General features: G+C 32.4%; 1 protein-coding gene across 1 annotated transcript; it reads right to left on the reverse strand.

Moving 5' to 3' along the window:
- Nucleotides 1-7423: 7423 nt before the first annotated feature.
- LOC111983156 (glycerol-3-phosphate 2-O-acyltransferase 6) lies at nucleotides 7424-9883 on the reverse strand. Its single transcript, XM_024014821.2, has 2 exons — nucleotides 9181-9883; nucleotides 7424-7579 (listed from the first exon to the last, which is right to left on the reverse strand). Exons 1-2 carry the CDS (start codon nucleotides 9802-9804, stop codon nucleotides 7424-7426), a joined length of 780 nt encoding a protein of 259 aa, XP_023870589.2. The 5' UTR covers nucleotides 9805-9883.
- Nucleotides 9884-16519: the final 6636 nt, after the last annotated feature.

Here is a 16519-nt window from a genome sequence, read left to right on the forward strand (position 1 = left end):
AAGGTCCAAGTACGTAACTTAAAGATAAATACTTCAAAAAAAATTTAAGGATAAAATTTTGATACCATTCTTTACATACAGTACATTATATTTTTTAATTAAATTCATATACATAGATGTGTAGATGTATTAAATTTAATTATTCTTCTTTCTCAAAAATATTTAATTATTCTTAAAAAAGATAATATCATTTGTTTGGTCTATGGGTTTGAATTTGGTCATGATGAACCAAAAAAACTATACCTAAGTTTTCCATTTACCTAATAAATGTAGCTCATTCTTTAGCTAGATATGTTAGGCACGTTTCTCATGACATAGTATGGATTGAGGACTCTCCTCCTTGAGCAAGTATACTATGTGCCCGGCATATATGCTGGGTCACTCACAAACTGGCGGGTCCCACACACTGCGGGGCCCGCCAGTTTGTGAGATACCCGGCATATATGCCGGGTACATAATATAATTTTCGCTCCTCCTCCAATTATGCAATCTTTGTATTTTGATTTAGCTCATATTGCTTCTTAAATGATATTTCAGTACGTTTTCCAAAAAAAAAAATCCCACTATCATTATCCAAAACTTACAAAAGCTACCAGTAACCTTCAATTGAATACGTGAAATATATACATGTGAACTACGTTAAAGAAATGAGTCTATGTTATCTTGAATCCCACTTAATTGAATGCTCCATCTTAATTTAACAGGGAAATCAGCACCACTCAAATGAGATCTACCTCATGAAAACTTTTATCTAGGATTCTATTTCTACATCATGCAGTAATTCTTTATAACGTGGTCCATAGCACAGCACCCTAATCGTTTAATGAAGCAACATGCTATAAACTGTGATTAGTAGGGCTTACCACGCTGCAATAAAACCTTGGTTACTCTTTCTCATAGGTAGATAGTTGGAATTTGGAAGGGGAGGAGAGGTTCGAATCAGACATGGTACTCATTGCCAATGATGGGTTTATTAGTTGTTGAGTAATGTTAGAAACACAAAAATCGTAACAATATTTTTTTACAATTAATGTTGACTCAATAAGTTGTATTTGGAGTAACATCACTTTCAAATGGGCTCACTTCTAATACTTATTCTATAAGACTAATCACAACATACCATCTTGGCAATTCTGAAAAAAGATTGTGAAAATTTTGTACCCTAAATTCGTTATTAGTTCCTTCCATTTTGTCCACACCTTAACACCGCAACCTCATTTTTACCATTATTTTTTAAAATGTAAGTTGTAATTTGAGTAATATCATTTTCATACAATCTCACTATTGACATTATTTTTATTAGTAACAATAACAAGATGTCAAATCAACAGTTGCGATAAATCATAAAATTTTCGTATCTCTAAATTTATTTTTAGTTCTTTTCCATTTGATCCCCACCTTAACCCTTCAATCCCCTTTTGCCCATTTTGTTGAGACAATTCTAGGCACCGAAAATTTCACGCTCTCACATAGACATGCTACTCTCCTTACTTGATTATCTTTTTATTTATCTATTTAGCTTGGTTAGAAATACTAGATATGCTGCCCCACGGCTCCATGTTGATCCCCACCTTAACCCCTCAATCCCCTTTTGCCCATTTTGTTGAGACAATTAAAATAGAAAATTTCACTCTCTCATATAGACTTGCTCACTCTCCTCTTAGTTATCTTTTTTTATCTATTTAGCTAGGTTACTAGATATGCTGCCCCACGACTTAAACCTACTCCCCCCACTCCAATCTGCCTCAAATGCGGTTGGTACCTCACTTAATTTGCTTGGGCAAAAACCTACTCCCCTGCACAAAGNACCAGTACTTAATAGTTTAGGAGTCACTAGACTCACGACATAACAAAATGTGGTCCCAAAAGTTAAATTGTGAAAAGAGGTCTAGTGATTAAAGAGAAGAGTTTAAGACTTCACACTGTAACTTGCTTTATTTTATTTTACTTTGGTTGTATAGTGTGGTAACTTATTTTAAGAAAAGTTGATTATGTCTTTTCTTTGGAAAAATGCACCCAAAAAAAAAGAAAAAAAGAGAGAGGAAATAGGGGAATGCAAGTTATGACTGTCAAAATGGGCCATGCTATTACCAAGACTTTAAACCGTTTCTAGTAATTTGCATTTTAAGTCACCATTAATACATAAGAATCAGCGGCCAAAAAAAAAAAGTAAATGGGCATTAGTGACTTCAGAGACTTGACTCCTAAAGACTTGACTTAAACAGTGTAACTTGCATCTCTGCCATTTTTTTTATTATTATTTATTTTGGAATAAAGTTATTAAAATCATAGTTTTTTTTTTTTTTTGTTGAGAAATATTAAAATCATAGTTAAGCGACATCATTTCCTAACAACTTCAGATTTTGGGATAATCAGTAGTTTATTATGGTTTCAGAACAAGATATTATAACTTCAATCCCTGTCTCACTTTATCTTCCATGTAAAATGTTAAAAATTCCAGGTGTTGAGTCTCAGGTGCTAAATATATATATATATATATACATATATCAGAGAAATCTAAAATTAACTAATGCTATTATCAAATCTTTTCTTTTTTGGGGAGAAAAAACTACATATATTATTAAGAAACTCAGCCAAAATCGGCTAAAGTTACATAATTAAAGTTCGAAGGAACATCCTTTATCTACTTCGATAAACCGTAACATGTCTAGCAAATTTAATCAAGTTATGAGTTATAGACTAGTAGAGTTATTTTGTCTACCAGTATGGGAAAAAATAGCTACACAGAAGGCCTCTGCAAGAGATTGGCTTCAGCTAGCAGGTGACCTATTTTATTGATAAATTGCTAAGATATTCCAATAGAAACAACATATGCTTGCAGTGACACGGTTACCTACTCTGACGATTAATTACGACAAATATTCCTATATAACAATCATGATATGTTCACACGTTTCATTATCTTATAGTGAGTTGCCTTTTGGAACTTGATTACAAATAAAGTGAACAGAAGATTTTATAAATAAGTCTATATAGACTATGCACACCCAAATTAAGGGAATGGGTGTGCAACCAACTCTCCAATACGCCAAAATTGACCCGATTCAATTCGACGTTTTTAGGAGTTGGTGGGCTGTGATTTTTTTTTTTAAATTAAATTATAGTGGGTCAGGTTGGGTTTGGGTTATAAGATTCACAAATCCACTTACCCAACCCGACCAACCTATATTTAACATATATTTAAAACTAAAAAATATATTTTTTAATATATATTTAAAAATACATTTTACTTTTTTACTTTTTTGCCCCTCTTCCTAAATAAAATCCAAATCCTAAATTCTTCTCATATAGTTTGTGTTGGTTTGGAATTATGTTTAGAATTATTTGGTTATAAATTTACTCTTATTTGTAATGGTGTTGTTCTAACGCTCAATTAAAAAAAAAAAAAAAATTTGTCTAACTCATGAGTCCAACTCGATCCAACCTGATTTACGTGGGTTGGATTGGACATCTTTGATGGGTTGGGTTGTGTTGGACTTTTTTGACACACCATAGTGGGTTGGGTTAAAAAAATCTCTAAATCCGACCCATGAACGCCCTTAATTGCGAGGTAGCCTAAATGAAATCTCTCTCTCCCAAAACACATGAACATAAATTACATGATAATCAAATGAAAATATAAACAAAATGATATCCAATACCCTTGATCACATTCATTTCTAAATTATTAAGGATCAAATAAATAACATAGCATATAATTCCATAAGAGCATTCACATCAGTACGTGTATAATAAAAAAATGTGCAGAATTTACACATTTTAAAAAAAAAAAATTACCTACATCAGTTCATGTATAATTGTATAAATTTACAAATTTGCTATGTTGAAGTGGGCCCGTGTGTGTGGCTTGAATTGCCACAAGCCCAAGTCTGCCTAAGTCGGTCACTATTGACCGAATTTAACTAGGAATAACAATTCCTAGTAACAACCGACTTTGACATATATATATATATATATATATATATATATATATATATATTAGGTTTGAGATGAAGGGCAGCCATGTGAGTAGAGAAAAATTAGAGAAGTCCTAAAACCTAGCAGCAGCTGCATAAGAAGAAGAATAGAGTTTTCTTGTCTTGTGGGTGAGAGAGTGCTAGGGTGTAATTGGGATTTGGGTTTCTTGAGAGTGTTCTTGTGCACTATTGTATCTCCCTATTTTTTATAGTGAAATTTCTCCGTCGTCTCTGTGGAAGTAGGCAGTTTGCCGAACCATGTAAATTCTTGTGTTCTTTGTGTGTGCTTGTTATTTAATTTCCCCTTATTTATTGTTATTGATTTAAGTCCTGGGGTACTATTTGCACAACAAGTGGTATCAGAGCCAGGTTAGGATTCAATCCTTTGAACACAGTAAAGATGTCAAGCACAAAGTATGATGTAGAGAAGTTTTGTGGTAAGGAAAAATTTTCTCTTTGGCAAAGGCGGATGAAGGATCTCCTAATTCAACAAGAAGTTCATAAGGCCTTGCTTGGGAAGGAGAAGAAACCGGAAACAATGAAGGATGTAGAATGGGTAGGGATGGATGTGAAAGCAGCTAGCGCTATTCGTCTCAACCTAGATGATGAGGTCATTCACAACATCCTAGAAGCAAAGACCGCAAAGGAGGTTTGGGAAAAACTAGAAGGTCTTTATATGAGAAAGAATTTGACGAACAAGTTGTACGTGAAGAAGCAACTGTATAGTTTGCATATGAAGGAGGGTTCAGATTTGTTGGAGCATCTCAACACGTTTAACATGTTGAACACCCAACTGTCAAGTTTTGGGGTGAATTATGAGGATGAAGATAAAGCGTTACTCTTATTAGTGTCGCTTCCTACTTCTTTTGATCATCTAATGACTATGTTGATGTACGGGAAAGAGACTATAGTACTCGAGGAGGTGACTAGTGCTCTCTTGTCACACATATAGATGAAGCAAGATGATGATGGTTCTCAGGCTGATGGACTTGTTGTAAAGTCTGAGTCGAGCAATAGAGGCAGAAGTAGGTCAAGAGGATGGAACTCCAACAGGAGCAGATCACAGTCTAAATCACATGCAAAGAAAGATGTAGAGTGCCTTTATTGTCACAAAAAAGGGCATTACAAGAATCAATATAAAGAGTTGAAAGAGCATTTAGAGGAGAAGAAGCCCCTAGAATCAGCTAGTGTTGCTGAAGAAACATTAGATAACAGTGAAGTTGATGCAGATTTACTTTCAATTTCATTAAGTAACAATATTCTATTGGAATCTTGGGTTTTAGATTCAGCATACTCATATCATATGACTCCAAAGAAAGATTGGTTTGACACGTATAAGCCTTACAATGGTGGTACAGTCCAAATGGGTAATGATGCTACATGCCTGGTTATTGGAATTGGTACCGTGAAGATCAAGATGTTTGATGGAGTTGTGAGAGTTCTTAGTAATGTCAGACATGTTCCAAATCCTAGAAAGAATTTAATTTCTTTAGGAGTATTGGATGATTTGGGCTATTCATACTCATCAAAGGGTGGAATCATGAAGATTACCAAAGGTTTTTGATGGTGATGAAGGGACAAAAAATAAGCACGCTTTACAGATTGATTGGGAACACAGTTGTAGGAAGAGTTGCAGTCACCACTCCAGTGAAGTCCAGCACTGACGACACAAAATTATGGCATATGCGACTTGGCCATATTGGTGAACGTGGTATCTTAGAGTTGGACAAAAGAAATTTACTGAAGGGGGTGAAAACATGCAAGCTAAACTTCTGCAAGTATTATGTGTATGGGAAGCAGCATAGAGTCAGTTTCAAGATAGGCTCTCATACAAGTAAGGGTGTTCTTGACTACATTTATTCAGATGTTTGGGGTCCAGTATCAGTTTCTTCTCATAGTGGTGCTCAATACTTCGTTAGTTTCATTGATGACTACTCTAGAAAGGTATGGATTTATTTTATGAAGCATAAGTCTGATGTGTTTGGCATATTTAAAAGTGGAAAGCACAGGTTGAGAATCAGACTGGCAGGAAAATAAAATACCTTAGAATAGATAATGGACTAGAGTATAGAGATAAAGAATTCATAAGATTTTGTGAATTGGAAGGCATTACTCATCACTTCACAGTTAAAGGAACTCCACAGCAGAATGGGATTGCAGAAAGAATGAACAAAACCTTAGCAAAAAGAGCCAAATGCATGAGATTGAATGTAGGGTTGCCTAAGGTGTTTTGGGCAGAGACAGTTAACACAACAAGCTTCATTATTAATAGATCTCTATCATCAGCCATAGATTTCAAGATTCCAGAAGAGGTTTGGTCAGGAAGACCAGTTGATTATTCGAGTCTAAAAATTACTTTACACAAATCTACCAAGGTCCACCAAATGCCCACATTATCAGCTATTCAGCCGTCATCTCTCTCTCTCTCTCTCTCAATAATAGTAAATGTATTTTATTTTTTTGTGGGGTAAAAACATATTTTTGGTCAAATTCTATTTCAGTTGAAAACATATTAGCCTAATCCATCCAATTCTTGTTCAATTGTCATTATAACTCTAGGTTACAAGAAAAAAAAATCTACAATGCCACATGGTACTCTATCATAATGACAGAACTTTTTTTTTTTTTTTTTAAAAAAGAAACAAACACGAACACATACACAAAAAGAGAGAAAGTGATTCTAACACAAAAACACACTATAAATTCTACTCAAAAGCCAAAGTTCATAATAACAAAACCAAGTAGAACTAATTTGGGATATCTACAAATTTTTTACTAAGCTTTTTAAAACTCTAAGGACTAAATAAAACCTTACCCAAATCTTATATTTTCAATTAGTGAAAGTCTGGGAATAATCTTTTTTGTTTTAAGTTATGGACCTTGCGGTAGGTTCATGTATAATCTTTTTTTTTTTTTTTTTAAATTCTATATCATATTAATTTGACCTACTCTTTTTTTAAAGCCATCTACAGCCCCATCAACCAAGAGTAGAAGAATTACATCATTTTTCTTCCCCATAAACAAGTCCTGAGTCTCCTGACCCCAAGTAAGATCTTGGGCTTGGGTTTCTGTGATTTGCAAATCATAAATGTCTGCAATTTTGTGCTCTACTTGGGTCAGCCCAAGTCAAGCCCATAGTTGATAAAAGTTAAAACCCAAACCCACATAATAATTTTTTATTTATTATAATTCCTATGAAGGTGATGCTTGCTTAATTGCTTGGTTCTAACTTGATCCTCTCTTAAAGGGTGGGGTTGAAGCATCGATCGTACGGTTTAGCCACAATTGCTAGAGATGTGATAGGGCTCAAAGAGTTTGTTAGTTGTAAATTTTTCTGAAGTTGGTAGATTGGCAAACTCTGCCTCTCATGAGTTGGGTCAACATCCTCGCTATCTTTGTATTATATTATTTATGGGTTGGTAAATCTTACTCATTTCTCCAAGGCCCTAGAACAAGCTCCTGAGATGGACTTTTCTCCTTTTGTTGTTATATAAAGGAGGGGTGGGTCTCTGAACTAGCCTGCCATCATGAAAAATAATTGGGCTCAATAGCTTGTTTCTTGGTAGTGGCTCACATTTGGTTTTTGGCACCATGTAACCTTCCTGCACTTGATAAAAGATAGAAGTCAAAATTATGGGCTATTCACATATTTAATGAATAATTATAGAGACGTAATCAATTGCATATCTAATTTTACAATTTGTTGATTTGTGTAATTGTAAGTAGTTGACAATTTCTACCTATTAGTGATTTGTGTGACTAACCACTTTTCGTCAATTCACTTACAATTACACAAATCAACAAATTGTGAAATTTGGTGCGTGAATGATTGTGTATCCATAGTATTGTTGAAATTTGCATACTTGATTTAATGGATTCAGATAAGAACGATTCTATGAGGACACCTCTTTTCACAACTTTTTATTTTTATTATTTACAAATGGTAAAGTTGTAATTGAACTAACATCAATTTTATGGACCCGTCACTTAAACAACTTTTAATATGCATTAATTGTAACAGACTACATCTATAGTTATGAAAATAATTTATGATAAATTTTTCATCTTTAGACTTTTTGTTTAGATAATTATCACGGTAATCTTCCTAAGTTCTATCTATTCAATTAAAGTACTAATTAATTTTATCTACATAAACCAAAAAAAAAAAAAAAACTTTATCAGTTGATTGATTAAATTACTAAATAAACCCTTGGATATGGTGGGCATTTTCTTTCTCTAACGGTTCACTGGAACTCAACAATTATGGGATACAGATGTTGCAAAAAGGTTTTCCCATGTATGGAAAACCAGATCAAAATTGGGTAGCATCCACAACAGGAGCACACTTTATTTTATAAGTCACGCATTTGTGTATTTATATAAAAAGCAGAAATTCTGATTTGATGTTATTGGTTACACCTAATTGACAGTTTGTGAAGAAAAGAGAGAGAGAGAGAGAGAGAGAGAGAGAGAGATTGGTAGAAGTCACAAGGATTGTGCCAAGGAAATTAATGATGAGATCCACATAGCAACTCGTAAATTATTGCTTCATGTTTCTTTTATGAGGAGGTGCATAAAATTTAGCTTGGATTGAATAAAAAGAGTGGGTTGTACATGAAGAACTTATTGTGGGTGTCAGTTGTGTTTATAGTTTGAAATAAATGTTCTTTGTAGTTCATTAATCACAAATTAGGGGCAAGAATCATTATTATAGAAAGAGTTACATCAAATAACAGGGAAATATTCTTTTATACTAACTAATAATTCAAATGATACAAAAAAATTTCACAATTTTTTTTCATGATGTGACATTTTTTTTAATTGATTTATAATAAAATTGAAGTTTGTGTTTAATTCTTATGAAAGTGATGTGTAAACAATTACAACTTATAAGAACATTTCGTGAAATTTTTTGTTAATTACTATGGTTGCTCTCATTCTATTTAGGGCAAAAAAAGAAAGGAATCGAAAAGCATACAAGAATAGAAGCCGTTAGAGAATTCAAATAAAACCATTTGAAGTTTATTTACAAAAACATTTCAAGATAAGATTTTTTTTTTTTTTTTTAAATTTCATGAACAAGACATTATTGCCATGAACGCTCTCACCAAACCTGTAATAAATTTAGATAATAATGAGTGTGTTATAATCTTAGCTAAGAAAAAGAGGAAATCATGAGTGGTTGATTATGATGAGAACAAACCTTGCAAAGAGACATGAAATCATGGTCAGTTTCTCGATCTCCAAGACCCAAATCGGGACACTTGGTGCCAAATTCCTTAACAATGGCTGCTTTTTTGTGTTCACCAACAAGAATTCCTGGTCTCTTAGCAAACCCAGTTGCCCTCCCAGATTTTGTTACCTCCAACTCTGTACCAATCACCTTGTCAGCCCCTAAAAAGGTCTTAACAAATGGTTCCACCATGATTCTAGGATTGGCAGTAATAATGTATCGTTTCCCAAAGGAATTGAACACTCTCCAAGTCTCTGGGTGCACATCCTCAGCATAAAACTTAGGGAGGACAGACTTTGAAACAAGCTCAATGTCCTTGATTTTCAACCCCGCAAAAGTAATGAACACAAAGGTTTGGATTGCAATAGCTTCAGAAACAAATAAGTACGTGAAATATACGAATGGAACTGATAATAAAAGCACTAGTGCCCTTAGAAGGCTACCAGCTTCAAGAGCAATAAGCATGAAATATGGGAAAGCACTACGTGACACCAAAAGTGTGCCATCTAAGTCTGAAGCCACAGTTTGATTTGATCTCCCTTCGGAGCTACATTTTGATATTGATTCAAATCGACGGTGAGCCCCCATGACCATAAGATAGTAAAAGAAAAAAAAATATGAGAGAAAGTTTATAGTTTTTTTTTTTTTTGTTGGTGGGGGTGAGTGAATGAACAAAGTCAGTTCAATCTTTCTACGGGACCTTCGGCCTTATGGAGAAGGACTTAAAGCTTAAAATTAAAATTTATATTACTTATTGAATTATTGTGATATTCGCATCATCGTGCAAATTGATTTTGTCTATTTTAGCATAAGAGTGTATCATTTTTATTTTACACAATTATTTTTCAAAATACCTCATATCAAATTATTTATTTTATAATACAATCATTGAGGTGAGGCAATGTATTTACAACTTTTACACATTGAATTGTTAATAGAGTAATACTAGTTACACCAAAAAAAAAAAAAAAATTAAAGTATTAAGAAAGATTTTGTAATGATATGCATACAAAAAAATAAAAAATAAAAAAAATAATGCAACAACAAAAATTAAGGTTGAGTTGAATTTTCATCTTAATTGAGTAATTCTATAAACACAATATTGGATGAATGATTACTTAGTTATGTTTATTAATGAGATATAACTTATAGCATTAGTAATAAAACTATCATGTAACGAATTCAAAATATGAAAATTCGTAAAATGAAATTATAAAATTTTATGTATTTGCATGCATATTTTGTAATGTCAATATATTCAAGTTTTTTATTCAATTTTGTGTAATTTAAATTTCTTAGTGACCACCCTAAAAAAATTTTCTGGAGCCGTCACTGGTTTTAGAATCGTAATATAAAGATAGCTTCAACATTAATGAGGTAAAAATAAAAGAGAAAATGGAAGGTAGCTGTGGTGGGCAAAAAGTAGATCAGTTAATTAAGACTTGTTTTAATTATGCTACAATTCACTCACACAATTGATTTATAGAGATGGGATGCAAGGTTAACTTTGAAATACCCGTTTTGTAACATGAAACAAAGATCTGAGTTAAATTTTCTATGCGAAGTGGAAATATTCAATTAGTAATAGTGTAGAAATTAGCTAAGTGTTCATTCGGGTTCAATCCGAGGATGAAAGTACAACTAAATGGTTTCTCTCTTTCTTTTGTTTTTCTCACCACAATCTCCTCTCCTTGATCCAAGTGCTCCTTAGCTTTATATAAATTAGAAAGGATGCATCTGGATCTTACACTTGGTGGGTTGAGATAAGATTTTCTTGATATTTGTCTCATCAAGACCTTGCTAGAAGGTTTCTACAACAAAATATGAGTTGTGAGAGACACTGTTCATGGTTATTTCTCCATTAATACGGCCAGTTAAGTAGTTGCAATGCATTTAATGTGTAGGGGATGGTTGCCTTATCTTTCCTTTTTCTTCTCTTCCTTGTTCAGAACCAAGTTACCTTTGTCTCTCCGAGGATTGCACCATGCTTCCTTCATTTCGAATTCTCGACCTTCCCAAGGTTAAGTATGAATCCTCCGTATCTTCATCAGTAGCATCATCCCAAACTCCTTAGTAGTTAAACAAGTTCTCTCCGTATAGTTCCCCTCCTCGGAATTACTCTTGATGCTTCCATTAACTACCTTTGATCCTCATCCCCCCCCCCCNGTGAATGAACAAAGTCTATGTTATGAGAGGGGGTTTTAAAAGGAGTGGAGAGAGGGAGAGAGATTGTAGTATTCAAATTTTTAGGGCTGAGAGGTTACTTAAGACAATTGCTAGAGACTTTTTTGTCGTAGAAATTAGGGCAGTTTTGAATGAGGGGTCCGAGTAGTTGGAGGTCAATACCAACACCAACAATTCATTCAATTAGCCTACATTTTAGTTAATAGGCGCCGGCCACTCAACTCATTAAAGCTTGGCTAAGCTCATCAAGGGCTTTGTATTTGCCTCAAGAACTTTATAGTTTGAGCTACATTTTGCTTGTGTGTTTGGGTAGAAGTTTATAATTTTATCTACATTTTCTTTTTTTTCTTTTTTTTTTTTTTTTTTTTTTGGTGGATAGGTGAGCTTTATAGCTGTTTTCATTGGCTATATAATATGTAAAATTCCTTATTTTTCTTCATCAATGCCATTTCCTTGCATCAAGGGCCCACCAATTCAGTGCCATTATACATGTAGAGCTTTTTGTCAATCAAGATTAATGGTAATAAATGGTAGAAAGAACTGTTTGCTCTATTGATTGAACAATGGGGGAAAATAAAAGCTTTGAATTGTTTTAACTTTTAACCCTTGAGGGTTTAAATGCAAGGCTGCTAGTGATGTGATCATGACAACCTTTTTAGCTTTGAACTGTTTTAACCCTTATAAGGTTCAAATGCTAAACTGCTAGTCATGACAACTTTTGAGCTCCCCTCCCTCTCAGAAACTACAGTAGTGGTTGGGGTGTTAATTTCGGTACTGTCCTAATAAATCGGCTATTGCATTAGCTAACATGGCCATCGTGTGTGTTTTGAAGAGTGTCCACAATTTTAGGCAGTGGCGGCGTCTGTTGAAGGCAGAGTGGTCACAGGACCACCCTGACCTGAAATTTTTTTTAAAAAATTTATATATAATATATTTAAAATTTTATGATTTGTATACCTTAAAGAAAAAAAGTAACCACCCAAAAAAAAAAAAAAAAATTGACCACCTTTGAAAAAAAACTTTTAGACAAAATTTGGTCGGCTTCTTCTTTAGTCCTTCATCGTCGTCTTCTTGCTCAGTTCTAGTGCTTTGTATTTTTTTTTTCTCTCTTGCTATTGTCAGGCCTTTGGCTTTACGCCACGTGAATGAAGTTATTAGAGTTTGAAATTTCAATAGATGGTAGACTACTAGTAGAGAATGGACTTTTGCTATTCTGCCTGGGTACACAATAATTTTCATTTTTGAAAAAAAAATTTGAGAATTGAAAAAATATTTTTTCAATTCTCGAGAAAATATTTTCAAAAGTAGATAGCTTAATGTGTGTCTTAAGGACACACATTAACTAGACCCTTAGAGAATAAAGTGATGAATCAAGTTACTGAGTTCAATCTTTCTACGGGACCTTCGGCCTTATGGAGAAGGACTTAAAGCTTAAAATTAAAATTTATATTACTTATTGAATTATTGTGATATTCGCATCATCGTGCAAATTGATTTTGTCTATTTTAGCATAAGAGTGTATCATTTTTATTTTACACAATTATTTTTCAAAATACCTCATATCAAATTATTTATTTTATAATACAATCATTGAGGTGAGGCAATGTATTTACAACTTTTACACATTGAATTGTTAATAGAGTAATACTAGTTACACCAAAAAAAAAAAAAAAATTAAAGTATTAAGAAAGATTTTGTAATGATATGCATACAAAAAAATAAAAAATAAAAAAAATAATGCAACAACAAAAATTAAGGTTGAGTTGAATTTTCATCTTAATTGAGTAATTCTATAAACACAATATTGGATGAATGATTACTTAGTTATGTTTATTAATGAGATATAACTTATAGCATTAGTAATAAAACTATCATGTAACGAATTCAAAATATGAAAATTCGTAAAATGAAATTATAAAATTTTATGTATTTGCATGCATATTTTGTAATGTCAATATATTCAAGTTTTTTATTCAATTTTGTGTAATTTAAATTTCTTAGTGACCACCCTAAAAAAATTTTCTGGAGCCGTCACTGGTTTTAGAATCGTAATATAAAGATAGCTTCAACATTAATGAGGTAAAAATAAAAGAGAAAATGGAAGGTAGCTGTGGTGGGCAAAAAGTAGATCAGTTAATTAAGACTTGTTTTAATTATGCTACAATTCACTCACACAATTGATTTATAGAGATGGGATGCAAGGTTAACTTTGAAATACCCGTTTTGTAACATGAAACAAAGATCTGAGTTAAATTTTCTATGCGAAGTGGAAATATTCAATTAGTAATAGTGTAGAAATTAGCTAAGTGTTCATTCGGGTTCAATCCGAGGATGAAAGTACAACTAAATGGTTTCTCTCTTTCTTTTGTTTTTCTCACCACAATCTCCTCTCCTTGATCCAAGTGCTCCTTAGCTTTATATAAATTAGAAAGGATGCATCTGGATCTTACACTTGGTGGGTTGAGATAAGATTTTCTTGATATTTGTCTCATCAAGACCTTGCTAGAAGGTTTCTACAACAAAATATGAGTTGTGAGAGACACTGTTCATGGTTATTTCTCCATTAATACGGCCAGTTAAGTAGTTGCAATGCATTTAATGTGTAGGGGATGGTTGCCTTATCTTTCCTTTTTCTTCTCTTCCTTGTTCAGAACCAAGTTACCTTTGTCTCTCCGAGGATTGCACCATGCTTCCTTCATTTCGAATTCTCCCCCCCCCCCCCCCCCCCCCCCACAGTAGCTAAGAGAGTGCCAAGAAAGAGATAACAAGTGTTATTGAGATGGTAATAAGATATATAAATAACAAATATTATAAGTAAGATACATATAACAAAAACTAAATTATAAAAATAAATCAGTTATATTTATTTATTTATTTATATACACTACAACCTCTAATTAGTCTAACCAACAGCATATTATTAAGAGAAAATTATATATATTTTTTTCATTCTAAACTATACTTCATTTTACACTTTGCTCCATAAATGATTGAAATACAAGTTTGACCTCAAAATTATAAATTTCTAACACTTAACCCTTTGTCGTCTATTTTAGGGTTAAGTCTAATGAAATTTAATATTAAAAGACCAATTTACTCCTCCCTTCAAAACAGATGGTAGGGGGTGAATTAGTCATTTAATACCATATTCCATAGACTTAATTAAGAAAGTGATGGGAAGGGGTAAAATGCTACCCGACTTTTAGTTTAGGGAGTTGATTGTGCATTCTTGTAATTCAAGGGGGTAAGTATAGAATAAAATATAGTTTAGGGTGGAAAAAAAATACAATTTCCTCTATTATTTTAAAAAATAAAAAACTGCATGTAATGTAAAATCAAATTAGTTCAATATGTTAACTAATTAAACCTTTTAAAAAATAAAAAAATAAAAAACTGCATGTAATGTAAAATCAAATTAGTTCAATATGTTAACTAATTAAACCTTTTAAAAAAAACTCTCTCTCTCTCTCTCTCTCTCTCTCTCTCTCTCACATTAAATTTCAACATCCAAAAAAAGATGAAGGCAATAAATTATAAAGGATGATACTTGCTCACTGCCAGCAATGCCTTTTTAAGTAAAATCCCTAATTGAAATTGTGAGTTGAAAATACGATTTTAAGTTGAAAATTATGTAATAATTTCAGTTTGAAAAAAAAATGGAATAAGTTGTGTGTAACATATAATAGCTAATATTCAAACCGTTATAGATTGTGATAAAGAAGGAAAAGAAAAGAAAAATAAAAATTTATATAATGGGCAGTAAAAAAGAAGGAAAAGAAAACATAATGGGCAGTAACAAATTTATATAAGGAAGAGAAAAAGAAAGCGACTTTTCATGTAAGAAGAGAAGCGTATTAGAACAATGTCGAATCACATTCTACACGTAGCTCATCAGTCCTACAATCATTAATGTAGGATAGGAACAGTTCGAAATTTTATTTTATTTTATTTTTGATAAACTAGAAACTTTTTATTTATTTTTTTATAAACTACAAAATTTTTATTTGTGTTGGTGATTCTCGATCATGACCTTTCATTTCTGTAACATGAGTGGAAACATGCACATCATCGGTGGTGGCATTGGCCTATTGGTCTACAAAACGTGGTACATTACTGCATGTATTTCAATTTTAAATATTTCATCAACTTTTGTGTCCTTTAGAGTTTCTGAAATTTTGATGATACATGCACTTTCAATTTTGTAATATCAATGGACAGGACGGAAGTAGGATTTGAAATCGAGAAAGGCAAATATAATTTTCTTGAGAGGGGCAAATATAATTTTTCATGAACTTATTTTCTAAAATCTTAAATATATACCTATTATTTAATATTTTAAAAAATTCTGGGAGAGGCCATAGCCCCCTCTGCTTATACATGGTTTTGTCCCTGTCAATGGAGACATGCACATCATCGGTGGCATTGGCCTATTGGTCTACAAAATGAGGTACATTAGTGCATGGCATTCTATTATAAATATTTCATCAACTTTGTGTACCGGGAGTTTCTGTATATTTTTATGTTATAATTAATACTATAAATTTTTGTTTCAAAAGTAGGGAGATAATACTTAAGAAGCCTAGCTCCAATTAAGTATTTAATATAGCATATAGAGAGATATTATAGTTAGCCGAAAAGTTTTAAGCCTAATGAATATAAGTTCAACTATGTTATATTAATCATTCATTTTTCCTTCGCTACTTGATCAGCCACATTTCTCACCTGTGAATAGTCCAATAGTTATAAAATAATGCATGATAAAGTATGAAAAAATGGAAAAGTTAATAGATGTCTTGAAGGCATTGATTTAGGAAATATTTTTAGAAATGTTTTATGAAAAAAGAAAAAAGCAATTAACTTTTTTGTCAACTTTTTATATTTCTCATAAGTAGTATTAAAATTTTTCTATAGTAAATACCCTTAAGGAAACTCATTAATTAACAAGATCTTGAAGAAAAAAAAAAAAGGTAGTTTAGAGATTTATTTATGAGTAATATTACAGACACAAACTGTTGATGTGACTTTTACATTTTTCAAATAGTTATTATAAATAAAAATATGATATTAGTGATGAGCCCATGTTAAAACTAGTAAAAGTTTGTCACATTAACAATTTTGTAAAAAT

The sequence above is a fragment of the Quercus suber genome, unplaced genomic scaffold (genome assembly GCF_002906115.3).
Source record: "Quercus suber isolate HL8 unplaced genomic scaffold, Cork oak 2.0 scaffold_846, whole genome shotgun sequence".
Lineage (NCBI taxonomy): Eukaryota > Viridiplantae > Streptophyta > Magnoliopsida > Fagales > Fagaceae > Quercus > Quercus suber.

What these genes read in the sequence shown, in the direction of transcription:
- LOC111983156 (XM_024014821.2), bottom strand. Translation starts at nt 9,804, where the DNA reads ATGGTCATGGGGGCTCACCGTCGATTTGAATCAATATCAAAATGTAGC. An exon ending in ATTTCATGTCTCTTTGCAAG is followed by an intron (nt 7,580 to 9,180) that starts GTTTGTTCTCAT and finishes TATCAAGTGCAG; the next exon opens with GAAGGTTACATGGTGCCAAA.